This window comes from Mesoplodon densirostris, chromosome 3, assembly GCF_025265405.1.
Source record: "Mesoplodon densirostris isolate mMesDen1 chromosome 3, mMesDen1 primary haplotype, whole genome shotgun sequence".
NCBI classification, from domain to species: Eukaryota; Metazoa; Chordata; class Mammalia; order Artiodactyla; family Ziphiidae; genus Mesoplodon; species Mesoplodon densirostris.
In genome coordinates this window covers 27,030,884-27,051,827 of record NC_082663.1, presented here as the reverse complement: position 1 = coordinate 27,051,827, position 20,944 = coordinate 27,030,884, and the positions used below count along the sequence as shown (strand labels likewise).

At 46.5% G+C, this 20,944-nt stretch overlaps 1 protein-coding gene across 1 annotated transcript in view; it reads right to left on the bottom strand.

Moving 5' to 3' along the window:
- Nucleotides 1-2,398: 2,398 nt before the first annotated feature.
- The window catches only part of PDZD2 (PDZ domain containing 2), a 243,996-nt gene continuing 225,450 nt past the window's right edge, over nucleotides 2,399-20,944 (bottom strand). Inside the window, exons 19-24 of the mRNA XM_060091616.1 lie at nucleotides 16,118-20,093; nucleotides 15,184-15,301; nucleotides 12,173-12,274; nucleotides 10,099-10,369; nucleotides 8,113-8,247; nucleotides 2,399-2,580 (exon numbers count right to left, since the gene is read on the bottom strand). Coding sequence (XP_059947599.1) covers nucleotides 2,399-2,580; nucleotides 8,113-8,247; nucleotides 10,099-10,369; nucleotides 12,173-12,274; nucleotides 15,184-15,301; nucleotides 16,118-20,093 — 4,784 coding nt within the window. The remainder of the gene's footprint in view (nucleotides 2,581-8,112; nucleotides 8,248-10,098; nucleotides 10,370-12,172; nucleotides 12,275-15,183; nucleotides 15,302-16,117; nucleotides 20,094-20,944) is intronic.

Below are 20,944 nucleotides of genomic sequence, written 5' to 3'. Positions count from 1 at the left end.
GCCTACTTCAACCTTCACGGTATATGCTTGTAACTACGATTTACATGTTATAACACAGTTACCATCATAGCTTATTGTGGATGACGGACCAGTTTAAAAACCAAAACAATGCAAGTTTTAGTAGGACAATACCATTAGTGTTCATGTCAGGAAGTTTGGGAGTTTATTAGAGTAATTAGAAATACTAGTCATGCCTTGAACACTGACGACAAATAAATAGCTTCCTATCTTAGGGTCAAAGTGTAGCTTTTGCTTCCTCCCTTCAATTCCAATTGTCAAATTCCAAGGGAACCCTTCTGGCAAGGTCCACTGGAAATGGCTGATGACGTGAATATAGTCCAGTGACCAGAGGGCTACCCTTGCAGTCTTCAGATAAGGGGATTAGGAACTCTTAGAAGGAGACCCTTCCGCTGCTTCAGAAACTCCTGTCTGTCACACAGGGCTGTGCATTTCTATGTAGGCACAGCTGGAAGAGTGGAGGCAAAAAATCGTTTTCAGTGTTGACTTAAAGTTTTGTCTCTCATCATTTAGGCAAGAAAGCAGAAGCCACAAAGCTGACCCCAGAGACTTAAAAACAATCTAGCATGCACCTTGCACTGACTGCCTATAGTATCCTACTTGGAACTGTAGTAGTGAAAAGTAGAAGCTAAATTAATCAGGTCTTTCTAGCTAACTCCTGAACTACATTCTCTTTTGTATAACCTGTTTAAAAATGAGAAATCTTGGCTCACACCAGCCAGATATTTCACTCCCATCTGAGAACCTCTCTGGGCCAGCTCCACAGAGGTTTACTGGGATTAGTCACTCAGAAATAGGTTAATTAAAGAAATCGCCGACATAAAACCTTAGCGTCACCATGCACGCAGGTATGCATCCTCACCCGTATTCCCAGGACTCAGCTGGCCTGCACCACCGAGGATGTGGCTTGTAACTATGCAGTTCTGCTCCTTTACCTTGAAAGACTGACTCACCCTCGTTTTCCACCTTCTTATTATGTTTTGGTAAATGACGCTGACGAGGATTTGGGTTTCAAGAAAAGAAGGTACAGTACGAGGGAGAAGAGCCAGTTTTGTGACGAGGAAGAGCACGTGGAATGGGAACAGTTACTGAGAAGAAGCTTGTGCTTCAGAAGGAGGGCAGCTGGGACGAGTGTCACAAGCAAGCGTGAGTCACAACAGTGTTCTGCTGGGAAACATTTTTGGCAAAAGGAAGAATTTGCAAAACAGGAAAACAAAAAGAGCAAAAACTTCAGTCACTGCAGAGCTAGGCCATTACACCCAGGTCAGGAAAATAGATCCAGTGCTTAGAAATGTTACATTTCTTAAGCTTGTTGAGAAGAGAAAGGGGAAAAAAAATCAGCCAAAGAAAAGAAAGTCCCCTAAAAGGATTATTTTAAGTTCCTCTGTTGGGATTATAAATCCAAGGACACTAAAAAGATAACTGATTTCTAAAACTTTAAATTAGTGGTTGGATCTATAAAATATAGAAATTCAGTGACAATGATATTTTTGCCTGCTCTTTTGTTGACCAGTCTTGAATTCAAATATTTATTCAAGACAAGTTCCAAACTAGACGCAAGGTGCTTTCAGAGCTGGAACTTTCTGCTCATTCTAAGCAGCAAAGTTCACAGCTATTTAGTACAGTTTATCAGAACTGCATTCCCGTAAAATTGCTTTACGACGTACACTTTTCGATCGTGATCAACACTTCACGGTGATCAATAACCACCGAGTTAGTTAAACTATGCAGCCATACGTTGCACATTACACTCACTAAAAATACCACTTTCTGTATTTTGCTTTTTCATTTTTGGATAATTCCTGAGCTCAGCCTAACCATTAGGTCATAATTGATTTTCTTTTTTCAAGTCTCATTTTCTTTTCAGGATAACACACAGACCTCCTTCCACTGAGTGCGCCTAAAAGCATTCTGTCATTTACTTACTTACAAAATTATATAAAACTGTAGTCCTTTTTAGTTGTGACACTTGTGTTGCCCCTCAGACTTTGTTAGCCTCCCTAGTTGCCAGGATGGAGTGTGTTGGGAGAGGTGGCCAGAAGGATGCGGAGGTCTCACTAAACGTTTCAAGTGACGACGGGCATGCCGCATCTTGTGTCCCCATCAGGAAACATAGAAGGTGTCTGGGGTCAGGCACTGCAACAGAAGGAACCCTCCTGGCCTAGGTGATCCAGGCAGAGTTCAGCTCCATTGCTGCTGCTTCATGTGTGAGTAAAAAACTGGAGAGTTGTCTATTTTATCGTCCTTGCCACACCAGCGCTTCTGTGTTGTTTCAGGAACCCATTGTTTAGAGAAGTCATTCTGATTTGCTAAAGAAAGAAGGGAACTGAGAAAAGGAGATTCTGATTAATAAAAAATGTGGTAAGCGCAACTAGCGTCACTACCAGTGCTTGTTGCATGAAGAATTCCTGTGCTTTCTAATTACTAACTGCACAGGTCCCTCTGGGACAGACTTCATAATATTCCAGGCATCGAAGTGCATGAGCCCAACCAGGGATTTCCCATTAATGGCAAGAATTTCATCTCCAGCTTCTATGGTTCCCGCTTGCTCAGCAGCACCACCTGAGAAAATAAACACAGAATAATAGTTTGGTACTTTCACAATATCCAGAATAAAGTCCAGGTAAATGAAAAACTTAAGTGAGAAATATCTCTAAACCATGTGCCTGTATTCTTCGGAGGGGGAAATTTTTCTTAAACAAGACGCACAAAGCAAATACCCCAACAAAGAAATTTGACTACATAAAAAATTCAAATCTGTAACCCCTCTTTCCCCAAAACATAAGCAACTGACTACGGGAAGATATTTTCATTGTATTTAGTCAACAAATAAAATGAAACATTAGGGTTAATATCTAGCCAAGCTAAAGAACTCCAAATCAATAAAGAACACACCAAAAAAATCCAAATGGCCAATAAAACAAGTTCAACTTCTACTTGTTAACAAATATAGTCTGATATATCCACATGCTGAGAATGTGATTACCTGCTCAGCAATGACTGTGGAGATTACTTAAATTATCACTTACACAAAATTTAACAGATTTCTACACTACAGCTCTGGGTATGTTAGAGCAAGTTTATGAGCTTTGGAAAAAACACAAGTTTACGCCCTTTTCTATTTACTTTCTTGCACATGCACATCTAAAACAATCGTATTGACGAAACACACTGGCTGTGCAGGCATCTTTTCATCTTACGGAAGAAAGGACATTAAAAGAGAAAAATTCCCAAGTTTGAAAATAATTTCCTCAGAAATCTTTTAATTAGATCTCAAAACACTGAGCAGATAAATCTACTTCGTTCTAAAGTCCTGAAAATCACTGTTTAATATTATTTGATATCAATACACATGTAATTATAGTTGATTAAAAAGATTGACAAAATAAAAAAATATAGCTGGAAGAAAGTTCAAATGCAACCCACTCAAGGACAAAAACATTTTATGTTGTTAATGACAGAGGCAGATGCTGTCATCGGAAAAGAGGTGAGCCTTCACCGTTACCAGTCCTACAGTGGGAGCAAAGAGACTGATTCAGTCCCCGTCAGTGCTTTCTCAAGATACACATTTTTGGAAGTACCAAAGCACTGTTGTGTGACATGCCCAATTATACTGCGTTAGCATATTTCCCGTTCTAGGAATATTACCAAAGGCCTCAAGCAGATTTGTGAAATGAAAGAATTTTCTGAGTGTTCATCTGGGTCTGAGGAGGTGGGCTTCCCACCAACCCAAGCAGGAGGCTGTGAGTTAGGGGAAAGCACGTTGAATACCTGCAGGCAGTCAGACTGGCTTGGGCTCAGGTATGTGACTTCAAGCAAGTTACAGGTGTCCTGAAACCTCAGTTTTCTCATCTGCAAAATGGTGTTAGCCTGTCTCGTTCCCCCACTAGGTTATTACAGGGATCTAATGAGATGAAGCAGATGAAAGTCCTTGATGAACCACTCAGTACTGTTCAGACCAAAGGTAGTGCCAACTTTGGACTTCTTACACACGAGAGAGAAATAAACTTTTCTTTAAACCATTGTTATTTTGGGTTTTCTATTACATGGGGCCAAGGAGAATCCTAACTAATTTGATCAGGCTATGTCTGTCTCCATTTATTGAGGTTTTAAGAAAAATTTAGAACACTTTTATCTTTTTTCCAAAAAGGTCTTGCATAGTTTTCCTGTGACACACTCTTAGGTTCCTTACGGTCGTTACTGTGAATTGGTATCATACAACACTGAATCTGCGTTTAGCCTTTTTTCCCCGTTCAGCCCTGTTTTTGAGCTGGTCCTGGTTAATGGATATAGCACTAACTTGCTTCTTGAATTGCTATATAGTTTTTCTTTTTAGGGATGTAATACATTTTACTCATCATTTTGCTACAGATAGAAATTTAAACTGTTTTATAGCTTCCATTTTAGCAAGCACTGCCAAATTTTTCCCCAGAGAGAGGAACCATTGTTTATACTCCTGCCAGCAAGTATGAGTGTTCTCCTTTCCCTACGTCTTGCCAACACATCATATTATGAGATTTCTTACTTATGGCCAACCTGATTTTAAAAAGATGATTCCTAATAGTTATAATTTTCACCCAATAACTAATATAAGTTGGAGTGACCTTCCCTATATTTCTTGACCATTTAGGTTTTAACTTTTTCTATTTTCTGTTCATTTCCTTTACCCAGATTTTCTCTTTATTTAGTTTTTTTCTCAGCCACGCTGTGTGGCTTGTGGGATCTTAGTTCACTGACCAGGGATTGAACCCGTGCCCCCTGCAGTGGAAGTGTGTAGTCCCAACCACTGGACCGCCAGGGAAGTCCCAAGTATTTTTCTTATTGAATTATAGTTCTTTATATATCCTGGAATTAGCCTTTTGTTGATTAAATACATTGTAAATACCTTCTAGTCAGTCACTTCAATTTTATTTATGATATAATTTTTTGCCATATACAAGTTAAACATTTTACATATGTATTCTTTCATGATGTGTTTTTGTGAAATTTTTTGCCATATAGAAGTTAAACATTATATATATATATATATATATATATATATATTCTTTCATGATATGTATTGTGTTATAGAATCTTCCCTATGGGTTTTTAAATAATGGTTATTGCTGATATATAGGAAATTCTATTTATTTTTTTTTTTGTATGTTGATTGTGAATTCAGCGATCTTGGTGAGCTATTTATATTGGCTTCACATTTGATTCTCTGAGATTTTTTTCAGTCAGGAAGAACATACAGTTTGCCAATAATGATGAATTGTATTCCTATATTTCCAATCTTTATACCTCTTATCTTTTTCTTATTGTATTAACTGATATTCTTGGTAAAATGTTGAATACAAAAACATCCTAAAAGCAGCCCAAACATAGTAAAAAAAAAAAAAATTTTTTTTAAGTGTTAAAAATATTTTTAAGAAGCAGCCCAGATATTAGTAGTGACAGTGTTCTACCTGGATGGCTGCCGCTTCACACAAGAGGTTACAAATAACTGATTACTGCATTTTTTTCATCAGTAAAATCCCTGACCTTCCAGAGAGCTTTAGGGAAATATGATACTTAATTCACTTATTATTCAAAGAATTTTTTTGTATTAGATTGATGCAAGAAATTGAAGATTGCTATACTGCTTTCGGTGTGAGCTAAAAGGCACAGGAAACCAAGATAAACAGAAAACCTGTACTTGTACTTAAATTTGTAAGTATGAAATAAAGGTAAGATGATGAAATCTTTGGGCAGAACTCTAAGCCTCTACAGAGACACTAGATTTACCAGTCTCCAAAAAGTGTGAAGGGGAGGGATCTGTATAATATTCAGAAATCCTTGAATGCCTTTTCCCAAGAGTAAATCTGCAGGCCTGCACACAAGGGCACTGGAAATGCTCCTCTGTGGAACAGGTGCTTCTTTGTATCAGTTCTTCCTCTCTATCCATTTATATAGTTTGATGGATTTCTAGCCAGATGCTAGAGACAAAGGCCAGAAAGTTACCCAGGACAGTGTCCTTGCTCTGCTGGAAGGAGATCTGGGGGATGCTTATCTCCCATGGGGCTACTTCTCCACTTCAGTGCTGCAGATTCCATGGGATTCCTGGGCCTGGCCTCCCAGTCTCCACCTGGGCTGCTGCTTTAGCCACCTTCAGCTTCTGGTTGTTTGGCTCACAGGCCAGAAAATCCTTTTTAAGCCATGAGCTTCTTGGCCTGCAGAGGCTGCGTGTCCTGTGACTGACGACAGTGGCGGTGACTCCGGCACCTTTCACTGTGTGTCCTAAACACCTTCCATCTTGCTGTTTTAGGCTCAGTCCTCTGAAGGTTATTCTGTTTCCCGGCATTCATGCTGCCAGTCTGATTGTCCTGCCTTTGTGAGCAAGCTGCAAATTTTCTGTGTGCTTTTTAAGTTCTTTATATTTTGAAACTTTATTATGATACATCAAGGTTTGGGTTTCTATAAAATTCATCCTGTTTTGCCCTTGATGAGAATTTTCAGCCTGAATACTTGTATTGTTTTTCAATAGTCATGACTTCTCCAAATATTTCCTTTCTCGCATTCTTTTTTTTTCTTTCTTTTTCTGGCACTCCTCATCGCTCATCACCCTTTTGTAATTTTTATCTCTTTTTTCCCTTGTGCTGCAGTTTTTATGGTTTCTTCTTTCTTGATTTTTATAAATTCTCTCTTTGTAAGGATTTAGTATACTTTTTAATTCTATTTATTAATTTAAAAATATATTTGACTGCCTTTTTGCTAATGGGCTTCTCTGGGTGTGTGTGTCTGCTGTAACATATCTGCCTGTTTCTTTTGAATACCCTCTTGTCTTGTTTCATGGCTAACATTCCTGCCTTAATTTTTTAATGGACTTTCTGGTTTATTGTGTCTGTTGGCGATTTCCTCATGTGCTTTGTACACTTTGTTTTAGAGCCCTGGCTTCAGAGTGCTCTTAGTCAGTTTCATGCTTGCCTTAGCTTGGCTTTCTGTGTCCTACTGCTGTCCAGTTAACATGTATAGGGTTTTCCCTTTACCCTGGTACCGTGAGTCTAGATATCACACACAGCAGAGGCCTGGCTCCTGATTTACGCCTGTCCTCTGCTTGCCCCAGGGACCATGAGCAAACAGCGTGTTTCTGGCTGCCACCCATTTACAGTCTGAGTGTGTGCTAGACTGGAAGAAAGTAGACGGGAGCCGTAGATATCACTGGACTAGTTGGCAGATATGAAATCTCTTTATACACTTGAATAATTCATTTTATGATATTGGACAGTTCCCAAAAATCTCTTCAGCTGAATTATATTAACAATATCAGTATATATGTATATGTTTTAATACTAACAATATCATTATAAATATATATTGAATATATGAAACAGTTATAGTATAATAAAATATTACATATAATAGGATATATAATCAGCATATATGTATATATATAAATATATCATTAGTATAATTATATTGTTAATATAATTGCTCAGCTCAGGGACCTGAAGAGATCATTTTGAGAACTGTCCAAGATCATAAAATGCATTATTTAAGTTCATGAAGAGACCTCATATCTACCAACTATTTCAATGATATCTACTGCTCCCATATTACTTTCTTGAAATCCAGTATTTGCAATTTTAAGTGAATATGACTTTGACCAATGTTAAGTACCCCTGACTGGCAATTCTGATGGCATTACTTAGCTTGCTGTGTTCACATCCATAACAACTAATCATAAGTAAGAACACGAAGACAGGAGCATGGAGTTAGGGGATACAGTACTGAGGTTGGGGGCACAGTCTCTGGAGCCTGGGTTGAAGCCTGATTCTGCCACGTAATCTGTGTGACCTTAGGTGCCTGCATAACTCCCTTGTGGCTCAGTTTCTTCTTTGTAAGACAGGGATGATAATAATAGTACCCATCCTATAGAACTGTCATGTGGATGACATGAGTTAAAACATGTAAAATGCTCACAACAGGGCTGACACACAGTAAACCCTGTATATCACAGAGCATTAAACACACTGCAGATTTTTTAAAACAAATTTGATTTCCAGATGGAAGGCACTGACATACACAGAGAGAAAACTGGTACTAGGCAGCAGATTGGAGTTTCTAGAACATTACCTTTGTACACTCTTTTAATGAACAGGGGCCCATCTCCAGACATAGACGATTTCCCTCCATCCAGACTCAGTCCCAGCCCAGCCGAGGTCTTCAGCACTTCAACACACAGAGCCTCGTGTGCACCTGTGCTTCTCCCTGCAGCGACAGTGTTCGTAAAGATGATGATGACAGGGAACCGCAGCCCCTCCTGCCTGGTGCCCCCAAGTGTGTTCCCCAGGCACCCTTGGGTCCCGTCTACCTTGAAGTGCTGATAACGACATTTGAGACCAACTTTAGGGTTGCCCTCTCAAATCTAGAGCTGTGCTCCTGCTGTCCCTTGCCCCACTAAGCACCTTCTGCAAGCACAGAGAAGGCATTTATGCCCAAGCAGAAATCCCCAGAAGCCAAACTGCTCTTGTCAACCCCAGACAGTCCGGTGCACATCTCAGTGAAGACTGAAGTCACGCTTGGGGAATCAGATTTGATTTCCTGCCAACCTTGGCAGCCGACGGCAGCAGAGCATCACAGCCTGGTACTGACAACCTGCAACACCCAAATGCCAGGCCTCGCATGAGATCTAGAGCTTCCTTCCTTCCCCTTCTGCTCCTGTGAGGGGTACCCCTGCCTCTGGTTGTCTGTCTGCATCACACACTAGCTGCCTTCATTACCATCTCCTGGCTCCACTGTGGGGAGAGCGTTTCCTTGGTGATGCCTGCTTCATAGCAACGAGCCTGTGCCTCCTTTGTGTGCTCGTGTGGAGAGGCTGGGCTGGGGTCCATCTTGGGGGTCTGAGTAGGGATTGTAAACTTGCCTTTTGTTTCCCTTACTTGCTCGCTGTATCAGTGAAGGATGTCTGAGTCCAGTGGAAAGGGCACTTAATTGCTTGGGAGGCAGGGGAAGGACCACAAACAGATTAAACTGTCCACGTGGGGTTGAGGCCAAGCCAGAATCACTGCCTTTGAATGTAACAGCCAGTCCATTCTTGTGGTTTAAAGAAGGCCACTCCACATGGTCTGAAGGAAACTTAACTAGCAGTGGGAGCAGCACCGTTTTTCAGTAGGTCATTTTACTTACAGTTAAACAGGAAAACGGGCCCATACTGGAATCACCTGGGGAACCTTAAGAAGACATGGATGCTGGTCCCCCATCCCAGCACCCACACCCCTCAGAGTTCGACTTAATTGAGCTGGAGGATTTCATAGGGATCAGGATTTTTAAAAGCTTCCCAGGTGCCTCTAACACCAAGCCTACTGCACCAGGCCGACTGCACCAAGCCCCAAGTGGGCTGCTCTCAGTGCATGCTAAGGCATAATTGCATAGGATCTGCTAGAGCCCCGGGCAGGGGGATCTTAAGGAATAGGAATACGAAGAAATAAGTTTAAGCCCTGAATGTGCTTGCAATCTGATAACTTTGTAGAGGTTGGTTCAAGGCCAGATGCCCTGAAGGTGCCACAGGAACACTTAATGATTATAAATTTCGGGATAGTCTTCCATATCTGAGTTCTTGAGTCTTAAAAACTATGAAAGCTGTTAGGACTAAGTGCCCAGTGGTTTCCTTTGACAGGTTACGTTTCCAGGATCCCACTGAAAATACACCAAACAGGGAATTCCCTGGCAGTGCTGTGGTTAAGACTCAGCACTTTGACTGCCAGGGCCTGGGGTTCAACCCTTGGTAGGGGAACTAAGATCCCACAGCCGTGTGGTCCCCCCCCAAAAAAAAGAGAAGAAAAAAAACATAACACCAAACAGTTGAGACAGTGCAAGGGCACAGGTGAGCATGACAAGGTCTGATAAATAAGGTATTTCCCTGTCCTGGGAAGGGCTTTAGCTTTCTAGAAGAATGAGAGCAAGACAACAGAGCAGAGGGGAGACTGAGAACACCCCCGACACGTGTGGAGGCATCTGGACGGGAAGAGTTTCTCATTTGTTCAATGGAATCAATGCCATTCTCAGCAAAGTCATTACAAATAGCTCAGGCCCCTGCTGGTTGTGGAACTGGTACCTTACCTGATCCAGGCTCCAGGGGGCTGGTCTTTCTGGACAGTGAGCCCTTCCCATTGGCCACGGGAGGCTCCTGCCTGATGGAGGGCCTGGGCCGCTCACTCCCTTTCTTGATGACCACGAGGACGTCTTTGTACAGCTGTGCCTGGTGCAGAAACTTCTGGACATCCCCGTGGGCTAAGCCAGCCAATGAGGCGCCGTTGACTGACAGAAGGAAATCCCCTCGGCTCACGGTCCCTTCCTGAGAAGCTGCCCCCTGAGAAAACACCCTGTGGATCTGGGACAGGAGAGGACAAAAGCCAAGTTCATTTATGGCCTCCAGTAAAAGCAAAAGGGCAAATTTGTAGTAAAGGAACTATCTAATGGTAAGTTTTCTAAATCATACACACACTTGGTTTATCAAAAACGTTCTGTGTGGGCTTCCCTGGTGGCGCAGTGGCTGAGAGTCCGCCTGCCAATGCAGGGGACACGGGTTCGTGCCCCGGTCCAGGAAGATTCCACATGCCGCGAAGCGGCTGGGCCCGTGAGCCATGGCCGCTGAGCCTGCACGTCCGGAGCCTGTGCTCCGCAACGGGAGAGGCCACAACAGTGAGAGGCCCGCGTACCGCAAAAAAACCCATAAAAACAAAACATTCTGTGTAAGGAATGGGATTAAAAATGTCAGTATCAGCACCTCAACACATTTTTACTCCATTCTTGCTAGCATCTCAAATGTGTCTGGCACTCCACGGGGCCATAAGAGTAGGAAGATGAACAGGACTGGGTTCCGTCCAAGGAAGGTGGCCTCCCTAGTGATTTCAAAGGCCTTTGAGTGATATAAAATTTTAAGTTTTTGATTTTGAGAGAAGTGATTTATAAGCAAATGCAAGTTTTGGTCCGTTAGTTCTAATGTCCTTCCAATGCTTAAACCAATAAAATGTTTAAGTGAATATGAGGATATAGGCAACTGTGTTTATATGTATCATCATCTTAAAGGTCATTCGCTATGTGTTAAAAGTGCGTCTCTTAATGCAAATCAAAACTACGATGAGGTATCACCTCACACCAGTCAGAATGAATGGCCATCATCAAAAAATCTACAAACAGTAAATGCTGGAGAGGGTGTGGAGAAAAGGGCACCCTCTTGCACTGTTGGTGGGAATGTAAATTGATATAGCCACTACGGAGAACAGTATGGAGGTTCCTCAAAAAACTAAAAATAGAACTACCATATGACCCAGCAATCCCATTACTGGGCATGTACCCTGAGAAAACCATCATTCAAAAAGAGTCATGTACCACAATGTTCACTGCAGCTCTATTTACAATAGCCAGGACATAGAAATTACCTAAGTGTCCATCAGCAGATGAATGGATAAAGAAGATGTGGCACATACATACAATGGAATATTACCCAGCCATAAAAAGAAACGAAATTGAGTCATTTGTAGTGAGGTGGATGGACCTAGAGTCTGTCATACAGAGTGAATTAAGTCAGAAAGAGAAAAACAAATACCGTATGCTAACACATATATATGGAATCTAAAAAAAAAAAGGTTCTGAAGAACCTAGGGGCAGGACAGGAATAAAGATGGAGACATAGAAAATGGACTTGAGGACATGGGGAGGGTAAGGGTAAGCTGTGACAAAGTGAGAGAGTGGCACTGACATATGCACTACCAAACGTAAGGCAGATAGCTAGTGGGAAGTAGCCACATAGCACAGGGAGATCAGCTCGGTGCTTTGTGACCACCTAGAGGGGTGGGGTAGGGAGGGTGGGAGGGAGGGAGATGCAAGAGGGGGGAGATATGGGGATATATGCATACGTATAGCTGATTCACTTTGTTATAAAGCAGAAACTAACACACCACTGTAAAGCAATTATACTCCAATAAAGGTGTTAAAAAAACAAAAACACTGTGTCTCTTTGTCAATGATAACATTATGTACTACTTTTTTCCCCACTTTTCTATTTTTGTTTTGGTGGCAGGGAACAGACACCAGCGTTCTTTGAACCCACTGACATGAATTCTGTCCTGATCAAATTCTGAGGCTGCTTCAGGAGTGACTCTTCCGACAGGATCTCGACATTGTCACTTACCACAATTGATTTTGGCTCCACATCTGTCCCTCCTGCCACACTGAATCCCAGACCTGAGCCTTCTTTTTTATTCAAGACTATGAAGTAAATATCTTCTTTATTCTAGTGAAAAGAAACAGAAACAAGTATATTCCTTGTGCCAGAGTAAGGAAGTTCTGATGTCAATCCTCCCGCAGTGTTGCAGAGCCTGTCACCAGTAACCCCAGTGGTTCTTTAGGCACTTCCACACAATACTGGAAGCGGAGGGGACATCTTGAATATCTTGCATTCCTCCTGGGTGGTGCTTATGTGGAGTTTTGAGGGTCCATCCTGTAGCTCTAGAACCACCAAGAAGGTCCTATGAACCAGGATCGTGGCAGGGGCACGGGACACTTTAGAAGTCATTCTCGGCACCAAATCTGATCAGCACATAATTCAATCATGAAGGGACTTCTTTTTAATTTTCTAAGTCTACAATTGAGCAAAGCCCATGTTGTCAGCAGGAGAGAGAAGTATAGGTGCCAAGAGACAGGACGAGAGCACACTGAGGCTGTAAGTTTTACGTCCCCCCTTCCACCATGTTCAGCTTATTGGATTTTCGGTGCAATTAATGAACTGGTAGTCATAAAACACAAAGTGTGCTGAAAAATAGACAGTACAGTAAAACAATTTGTCAACTCATGTTGAGACAAGAACATTCTTAGTAGGGTCCTAGGGTTAAGTAACAAAAGGCTGTCCTGTGTTCCAAGCATCAATCAAAAGATTGATGCTTGGAATAAAAGCATTTAACTAGATGCTTAAAAAGATTTTAAAATGAAAAAAAATTAGCCGGGCTAATCTGAATTTGGACTTCCTTCACACACATGCTAGATAAGATTCAGCCTCATTTTAAAGACCTGCATTGCTAGGTTTCCCATGAAGTAACTTATAATCCATCAATTCAAGGTGTTCTCAAACACGGTGATAGAAAAAGAATCTAATAATAACCCTCCAGGATTGCTTTGACAGAGAAAGTGAAAATGTTGGAAGAGAAAACCACCTCTGTATTGTGCTGGGGAAAGAAACCAATATTTAAAATAAACAGTGTTTAGTCCTATTAAGTCCTAAAGAGTAATCCCAAGCATTTTACACCTCTCTAAAGAAGTTCATTCAAACCAAAGCTCCATGTGCTAACACTAGAATATCCTGCAGAATTTTGGGGGGCTGGGATTTTGACTTCATGGGCAAGTCCAAGTATATATATGCTCAGACATTGTTCACTGGAGAGAAGACTGATGACTGTGCTTTCTCACAAAAACAGGAACATGTGGTCTGGGAAGTGATCTCTCTGTAGCTTCTGGGAAGTTTGATGCTGAAACAAATATTTGTCAGATATTTAAATGCCTTATTGGAGCAAAGACAGTATTTGAAAATGAGACTCTCCTGCCTTCTAGGACATATCACCAAAATTCTAATTTACTCAAATTCTTTTTCCAGTTGTGTTTGAGGATACAAGTCTGCTGGAGGCTGACTGCCAGGCCAAGTGTGGCCTCTTTGAGAAACTTGATTAGCACAGCATCAGGGAAGCCAGAAGCACCTCAAGAGCTCTCCAAGGTTTGGGCATGTTGAAGTCACAAGACCAGGGCTGTTTCCTGACTTTCTCTAATCTCTCACAGCACCTCCAGAGATCACAGGAAGTTGCTGTGTGCAAGGCCATTTTCAACATCTACAGACCATACTCTCTGGAAAAAAGCAAGGCAGGAAACTTCTGAAGATGGCAGAGAGAGGAGATCTCTACTCACAGCTCCTTTCTGAAATTAACTGAAGACAATAAGAAAAAGAGATAAAGCTGCATTCTGATCAAAGTAGGAATAATCTTCAACACCTGCTGGTGGTGAATATGGAACTAGGCTGAGGGGGTAAGGGAGGCCCAGAAGATGACCCCAGGGTGGCGCTCAGCGCCCTGTTCACACAGAACATCTCTGCTTTGTCTGCGGTCCCTGACAGTGTGCCTCTCACTTGTGAGACTGGTTGAAACTTTTTGGTTTTCACCTCATGTCTAACACTAAAACGTCTGGAGCAAAGAGCCTGGCAAAGTGTGAACCCACTGAGCCACCTTGACTCAAAATGCCAGAGTAAGGTTTTCATGCTTTGTAACAGAAGGAGGAAGGGAGAGGGTGAAACAGTCCCTCGTCCTGAAAGTAGAAAACGCAGTACGTCTCAAGGTGTTTCCTAACTTCACAGACCCAAACCAGGGCCCGAGAATCCAAAGGCAGTGGAAGCTAAAAGGAACTGGTCTCTATTCCATCCCGTCTCCTCTCCATTCTGGCTCATTCCTTATTAGATGCCAATGTCACAGCCCTTCTGGATACTATTAGAATTTCTGGAACAGTGTTCTCGGGTGATATCCGTGACCCAGGTACATTACCACTCAAGAAAAACTGTTCACGTTTGCTTTTCTTCTCTGGACAGAAAACATTCATATATTAGGGTTCAAATCTCAGTGAACAGTTCTGAGAAATTAATGTGCTTCAGGGTTAGATATGGACCATGGTTTCTTTTGTTGTTGTTTATTGTCACATCCAATTTACTGAAAAACTTTACTTGTAATGACTCATCAGCTTCTTTGAAGCTCTTACACTTAGGGCTGGGGTAGGGCTACACAGCCGTTAAGTCTCATTTCCCCAGCAGGTGGCTCCCTTGACAGGTAGTTTATGTCCAGTTAGGTGGACAAAGGTACTCGTGCCCTTGCCCGACAGTTCCAGGATGCCTCGTCCTATTCGGAGGACTCACTGCAGACAAACTCCAGGTGCGGGGGGTGGGTAGGGAAGATGGTAACTCGTCGCTGCTGGGGAATTAAAACACCAGTCTGGCACCTAAAAATTCAAGACAAGCAAGCTACAAGCAAGTGAGACAGAAGCCAGGCTGAGCTGTAGGACTCGCTACACAGCCCTCGGAGAAGGGCCGTCCCAGGCCCTCTGAGCCCGTGGCACACGCCTGAGCACTGAGGTGGCGGCGGTCCCATCTTCCTGTGTTTTCTGTATTTCACTCACCTCTGATTGTGCTTTCGCTTCCTGAATGAGAGCGAGGACAGTAGATTTTGACCCCGCTGATGACAAAACAGACTGCAGTCTTTGCTGATCCCCCGCTGAGACCAGGAGTTGATGCAAACTAAATAATATAAATATATTTGAAGAACATTAAAGAAAAAAGCAATTCCTCTGTTTTGCTAGGATGCATTTACAATGATCTCCTTTCCACCATATTGCAGGTATTTTCTGATTTTCACACTCTCTTTTGGTCGTAACTCCCACTCCAAACTGCTTGAAGAATTCTGAATGTTGAACAGGAATTTCATTCACTGCCGATAGCAGTGGGAATTCCTATGGATTTTGGGATCCCTCCAAGATGCTAGGAGACCAATGCCAGAGTTTAACAGATAATTTCAGACATATTAAATATTCTATAGGCTCCAGCGAAATATTTTAAAACATATTAGGAATTTCCCGTTTGACTCCAGTCACCCTCAAAGGCCCCGATTCTCCCATGAGCGTCAGCTTTCCCTGACCAACCATCTCTCTCTCTCTCTCTCTCTCTCTCTCTCTCGCCACGTTTGTATAAGTGCCCTAGCCTACAGAAGCCTCTCTTTAGAGCAATATTTTGGCAAACACTCTTCCCTGCAGGCACTGTATTTTCCCAATAATGATAATAAAACCAAAATTGGAGGCTGGAATAGAAAAGGGACGTTAGTGGAATTTATTCAGTGAAATCTGAATAAAGTCTGTTGTTTAGCTAATAGTGTTGTTCCAACATTAACTTCTTACTTTTGACAAATGGACCGTGGTTACGTAAGATGTTGACATCCGAAGCAGCTGGGTAACGGGTACAGGGGAAGTCTGCACTATCTTTGCAACTTTTCTATAAATCTAAAACCAGTCCATCCAAAAAAAAGTTTAATTACATAAAAGGGCAGGGGTGGATACTTACTTAACTGACCAACTTTTTCCGGAAGGCAGATCCTGGGGGGTCTCACCCACATCGTGGGCTGAACTGGGTGCCCCAGGCTCAGTGGCTTTAGGGCTGCTTCCCCCTGGACAGGCCCTGTCCACCCCCTTCACGGGCCATGAAATGGCAGTGGACCCGTGGAGGCCTCCAGCAGGGGAGCCAAGTGACCTCCGGGGGACGATTTCCAGCTCGGTTTTGAAGAGCACAGCAGTCGGCCCAGCCGAGAAGTCCTCGCTGCAGAGCTTGTCGAGGTCAGGCATGCTCAGGGCTCTCAGCTCCTGGAGCTTCGAGCGGGACAAAGGTGAGGCCTGGGTGTGACGCACCGAGGACTTGTTTCTCTTGGCGGGAGAGGCTGGGGTCACCGTTGGGGTGGGGATTCCCGAAGGACCAAGTGATCGCTTCGGGTCTGAGTCAGTGCCCTTGTTACCAGCCTCCACCGGGCTCTGCCGGGAGGCTGTCAGAATCATGCTGGATGGGGACTTGGTCATCGGGGGGATGAGGGTGCTGCCTTCACCTTGGCTTTCACTGCAGGAACTCAGGCTGCGTCTCAGCGACCTTGCTGCTGGGTCACTGGAGTGGCCGAGGTTCCCGGAAGCCACGCTGCCTGAAGACCGCCTCACAATGGGAGGCTTGGAGCTTGCCGACAGAAAGGGGGAGGCCCCGGACTTGGCCATGGGCCGGTCAGAATTGGCCAGGTTCTCAAAAGACTTGATCCTTTGCTTCACAGAGAAAAATGAGGTAGATTCATGGGGCCAGTTCTGCTCAGAGTAGTAATATCTCCTGGTGACTTTGATTTTGTCTGTGAGTAGGCAGCCTGTTTCCTGCACTGATAGGACATCCCCTTCGTCTGTTGTTGGAAGGTTCCTCGAGGTCTCCAGCAGGGGCTTTACGCTATACACGCCCTGTCCATTAACCAGGCTGAGAACACTGCCTCTGGACGCCTTGGCCTCGAGAAGGGCCCCACTGGTGGCAGGGATCTGGCTGTCCCGGGGGGCGCGCCCTGGGCTGTGTAGGGCATGACCCTCCCGGCCGAAATGGCTGGAGAACTGGGCCGGCATGGAGTAGGTCCTGGTTGCTGGCCTTGGCGTGAAGTAGGGATGCTCACCCAGCGCCGGGCCCACTGTCGTGCCGTTCCTGGGCATCCCCAGGGAGTCTGCCCTGTGGTCTGACTTTCCTTGGCAGGGATCTGCCTTTTCAGCCCGCAGCTGCGGGGAGGAGGAGGAAGTCTGTTTCGCCCTGCTGACAGATTGCTGCGCTCCCTGCTCCACCTGGGAGGCCCGAGACGTGCGTGAGAATGGGTGATTTGGGGATGAGTCCACTGACTGGTGACAGAACCTGAATTCACTCTTCTCCTGACAGGTGCTCTGGGCCAGGAACCCTCCCTGTCTGTCACTTTCAGCTGGCTTGTCACCATACGCATTCTTGGGCGTCCTTTCAGAAGAGATCTCAATAATTTTCAGCTGGTTGGTCCTTTCGAGGGGCTCACCAGCAATTATTTTGCTTCTTTTGTCACCAGTCCCTCCGGCCTGGGAGGCTTCTGCTGCTGAGTCCGTTTGGCTGGACAGGGGCTGCTCGCCCTGCCCGGTAGGGGGGACCTCCCGCTTGCTGGCCGCTGTGGGCGCGCCACTCCTTGGTGCCATGGGACTCACCAGCCCAGGGGACGCAGGGGGAGCCTTGCTCTCTGGACCCCACTTCGGAGATCTGGGGGCAGCCGGGCAGCCTCGGTCAGGTTCTGAGTGCACAGCCGGGTGGAGCCTACTGCACGCACCTTGCTCAGGAAGGGTCTTAGGGGAGGTCAAGGGCGAAATGAACATCCTGATGCTGGTGTCGGATGCCGAGGGCTTCAGGGAGCCTGGGGTCCCCTGGGGCAGCTTGCCCTCAACACACGGGGGAGGCTGGGGGTCGGCTGCGGCACTTCTCTCCGGTTCTTCATGGTCACCCGTGTGGAACCGGTGTGATGCCACCTTAGAAAGCATTTTGTGGGAGGCCTGGGGTGACACGAGGGCTTTCCTGTGCTCTGTCGCCCCGGCCTTCCCCGGGTGAGTGGCTGGGGCCTCGGAGCTGACTTTGCTTTTGCTTTTGATGCTCAGTCTCTTCAGCTTAGGACCGGCTTTGGGTTTCTGACAGGTACTCAGAAGGGTTTCCATGGAACTTTTCTTGGGCAGGTCTTTATTCTCAAGACTCAGCCGAGGAGGGGGGCTATCCCGTACAGCCACCCCCTTCTTGTGGCTGGAGCTCAGCGCCTGATCCTTGGGGTCGGGCCTTCTGGCCGGCATCGTGGGTTGTTCCGTTTCACTTTTGCTCTGGGGAGGCGTCCCTTGGTTGCTTTTATTTATCTCTTTAAACCAGGCCATGATGGGCCGCCTGGAGATGGGTTTCGACTTTGGCAGCAAGTCGTCTGGGTCTTGAACTTCGGAGATGTGCAGCTTTGCCAGGGCCAGGTCTCTGTTCTCGGGGACGCACGCCCTGAGGGCGCCCCGGTTTCCAGTGGCGTGAACATTTCTTTCCTGTTCTTCAGGCGGGGTCTTGTCATCCAGCCAGTCATGCTCCAAACCATTCACCATGTTAGGAGAGCTGAGGGTGCCCGGGGGGCCGGGGACAGGCCTGGGGCTGGGCGGAGGCTGGGCGGCTTCCCCGGGGTCCTCGGCAGCCCGTGCAGCCTCGGGCGTCTCCGGCTCCCGACAGCTCGCGTCCGAGGGAAGAGGCAGCCGTGGAGGGGCGGGGGCTGCTGGGCCCAAGGCTCCCGGCGCGGAGGCGGCGGCGTCCCCGGCGTCGTCCCCCGCCTGGCTTAGGGCTCCGTGCTTCGGTGGCAGGGCTTTGGCGAAGGCAGGGCAGGCGGCCCCCTGGGCAGGAGCGCTGGCTGCGGGTGGATCGGGGGGGCCATTCGTGGCACAGATTTCAACCTGCTCTTCCTCAGACTCCGTCGTGTCTCCCTTGTGAGGAGCCCCACGAGGACGAGGACGGGACCAGCTGTCCCTGGCGGGAGCTCGTGGGGCTTCAGTGAGCGACTCGGGGTCCGAAGACGAGTCCTCGGCATCTCCGTACATGGACGAGAGGGACGGCTCCGTGCTGTCGCCCAGGCCCGACAGCGACGTACTGTCTTCGTGGAGGCTGCTGAGGTTTCTAGAGTAGCTGCTCAGAAAGCTTTTGTTCACAGTAAAATGTCTGTCGGGATTGATGGAATCCAAAACCGAAGGCTGGTGGGCCCACTGGGGGCAAGGGGCTGGACCGGCAGCCGCGGGCCTCCTCGGGCCGGGGGCCTGGCTCCCCGAGTCCGGGTCCGGCTCGGCCCGCTGCGGCCCCGGGGCAGCGCGCTCCCGGCTCAGCCGGGCCCCTTTCCCGGGAGGCGGAAGCCTTGCTCCAGAAGCATCCAGCTCCTCCAGGAGCCTGTCGATGTCAGTCACGGGGCTGCTCCCGCTGCCCCCGGGGCAGCCGGGCCCCGAGGCACCGCCACACCCCTCCGGGGCCTTGTCACTCGGTGACGGCAGGGAGGGGCCGGCCCGCAGCGCCCCTGCAGACCCAGAGTCTGTTCCTTGGGGCAGAGCTGACCCCCCGCAGTTTCCAGGCACGAGGGTTCCCGTGGTTTGCAGAGCCTCGCTGTGGTGACCCGGAACCCCCTGTCTCTTCTCCAGGGTCGTGAGGTCTCGTGACAGCACGGCAGTGGCCGGAGATGCCCCCTCGGCCGCGGGTCCCGCTCCGCTGTGCGCAGCGGCCTTCCGGGTGGCGCGGGGCGAGCTGGCTTCTGGGGCCGCTCCGGGCTCGCTGAGGTCAGGATGAGCTGTAGCCATCGTCCCCGGGGATGCACTGTCCTCAGACTCAGGCACCCTGGGTGACGCTGTCTCTCCGGGGTCCTCGGGTCGCCTCGCTGGCCCTGCGTGCGCTGAGGTCTTGCTGGGGTCAGGGTGCACCGCCCCCTTCTGCCCTGGGGAAGGGAGGGGGCCCGGGGAGCCGTGGGGTCCTGTGTGGAGAAGGTAAACAGAAGGTGGGTGGCGGGGGACATACGGGGGGGGGAGGTGAGAAAATAGAAAACCTCTCAATTAAAAACGTGGAAAACTGTAAACAGCCTCAAGTTTTTGGTCGTTTTTAGAAAGACATCCCACAGCCTAAATGTAGGCTTGTTTTTGTCTCTACAATTACAGAGTGCTCACATCTAACAAATACCACCAAGCTTTAGAGGCTCGAAAATAACTCAGACTGGACGGCAGAAGGAACCTCTGCTTCTGCCCTTTTTGGTTGTTTGTAAGAATGGGGGACACCAGAAATCCTTCTGTTGGGTTTCTGTGCACCATCTGCCCTCTGATGGCAAACCCCACAGGAGTTGGGCCGTTGTTCTATTTGATTCTGCAGACCTCTCAGTCCCTGGCTGATCACGTCAGGGTTTAGCCCCATGCCGTGGGTTGTGAGCCACAGAGTAAAGTAAAACAGTCCAAGAAAGGTACTTGAGGGCCTTACTGCTTTGTGCAGGAGAGGAGGCTAATTGGGGAAAACACATGGAATGCTCCAGACAGATGGAAGCCTGTCCTGAGCTCCAGTGTGTCCTGACCAGGTTCGGGGGTGTGGGTGACCTAGGAGGTAAGATTATCCCGGGGAGCTGTGACAGGAGGGTCCGGACCTGAGTGGGGTTCTGGAGGGATAGTTTGATCAGAGACCGAAGGGAAGGACGGTGAGGAAGGAAAGGGAGTCAAAGCAGAGAAGCAAGAAAAAGCATGGAATCTCCAAGGTGCAGGGAAAGATGACACCTGCCTAGAGACAGTGGGAAGTAAAGTCATTCCATGAGGTGGGTTCTGGACAGCCACTCTGTCCTGGAGG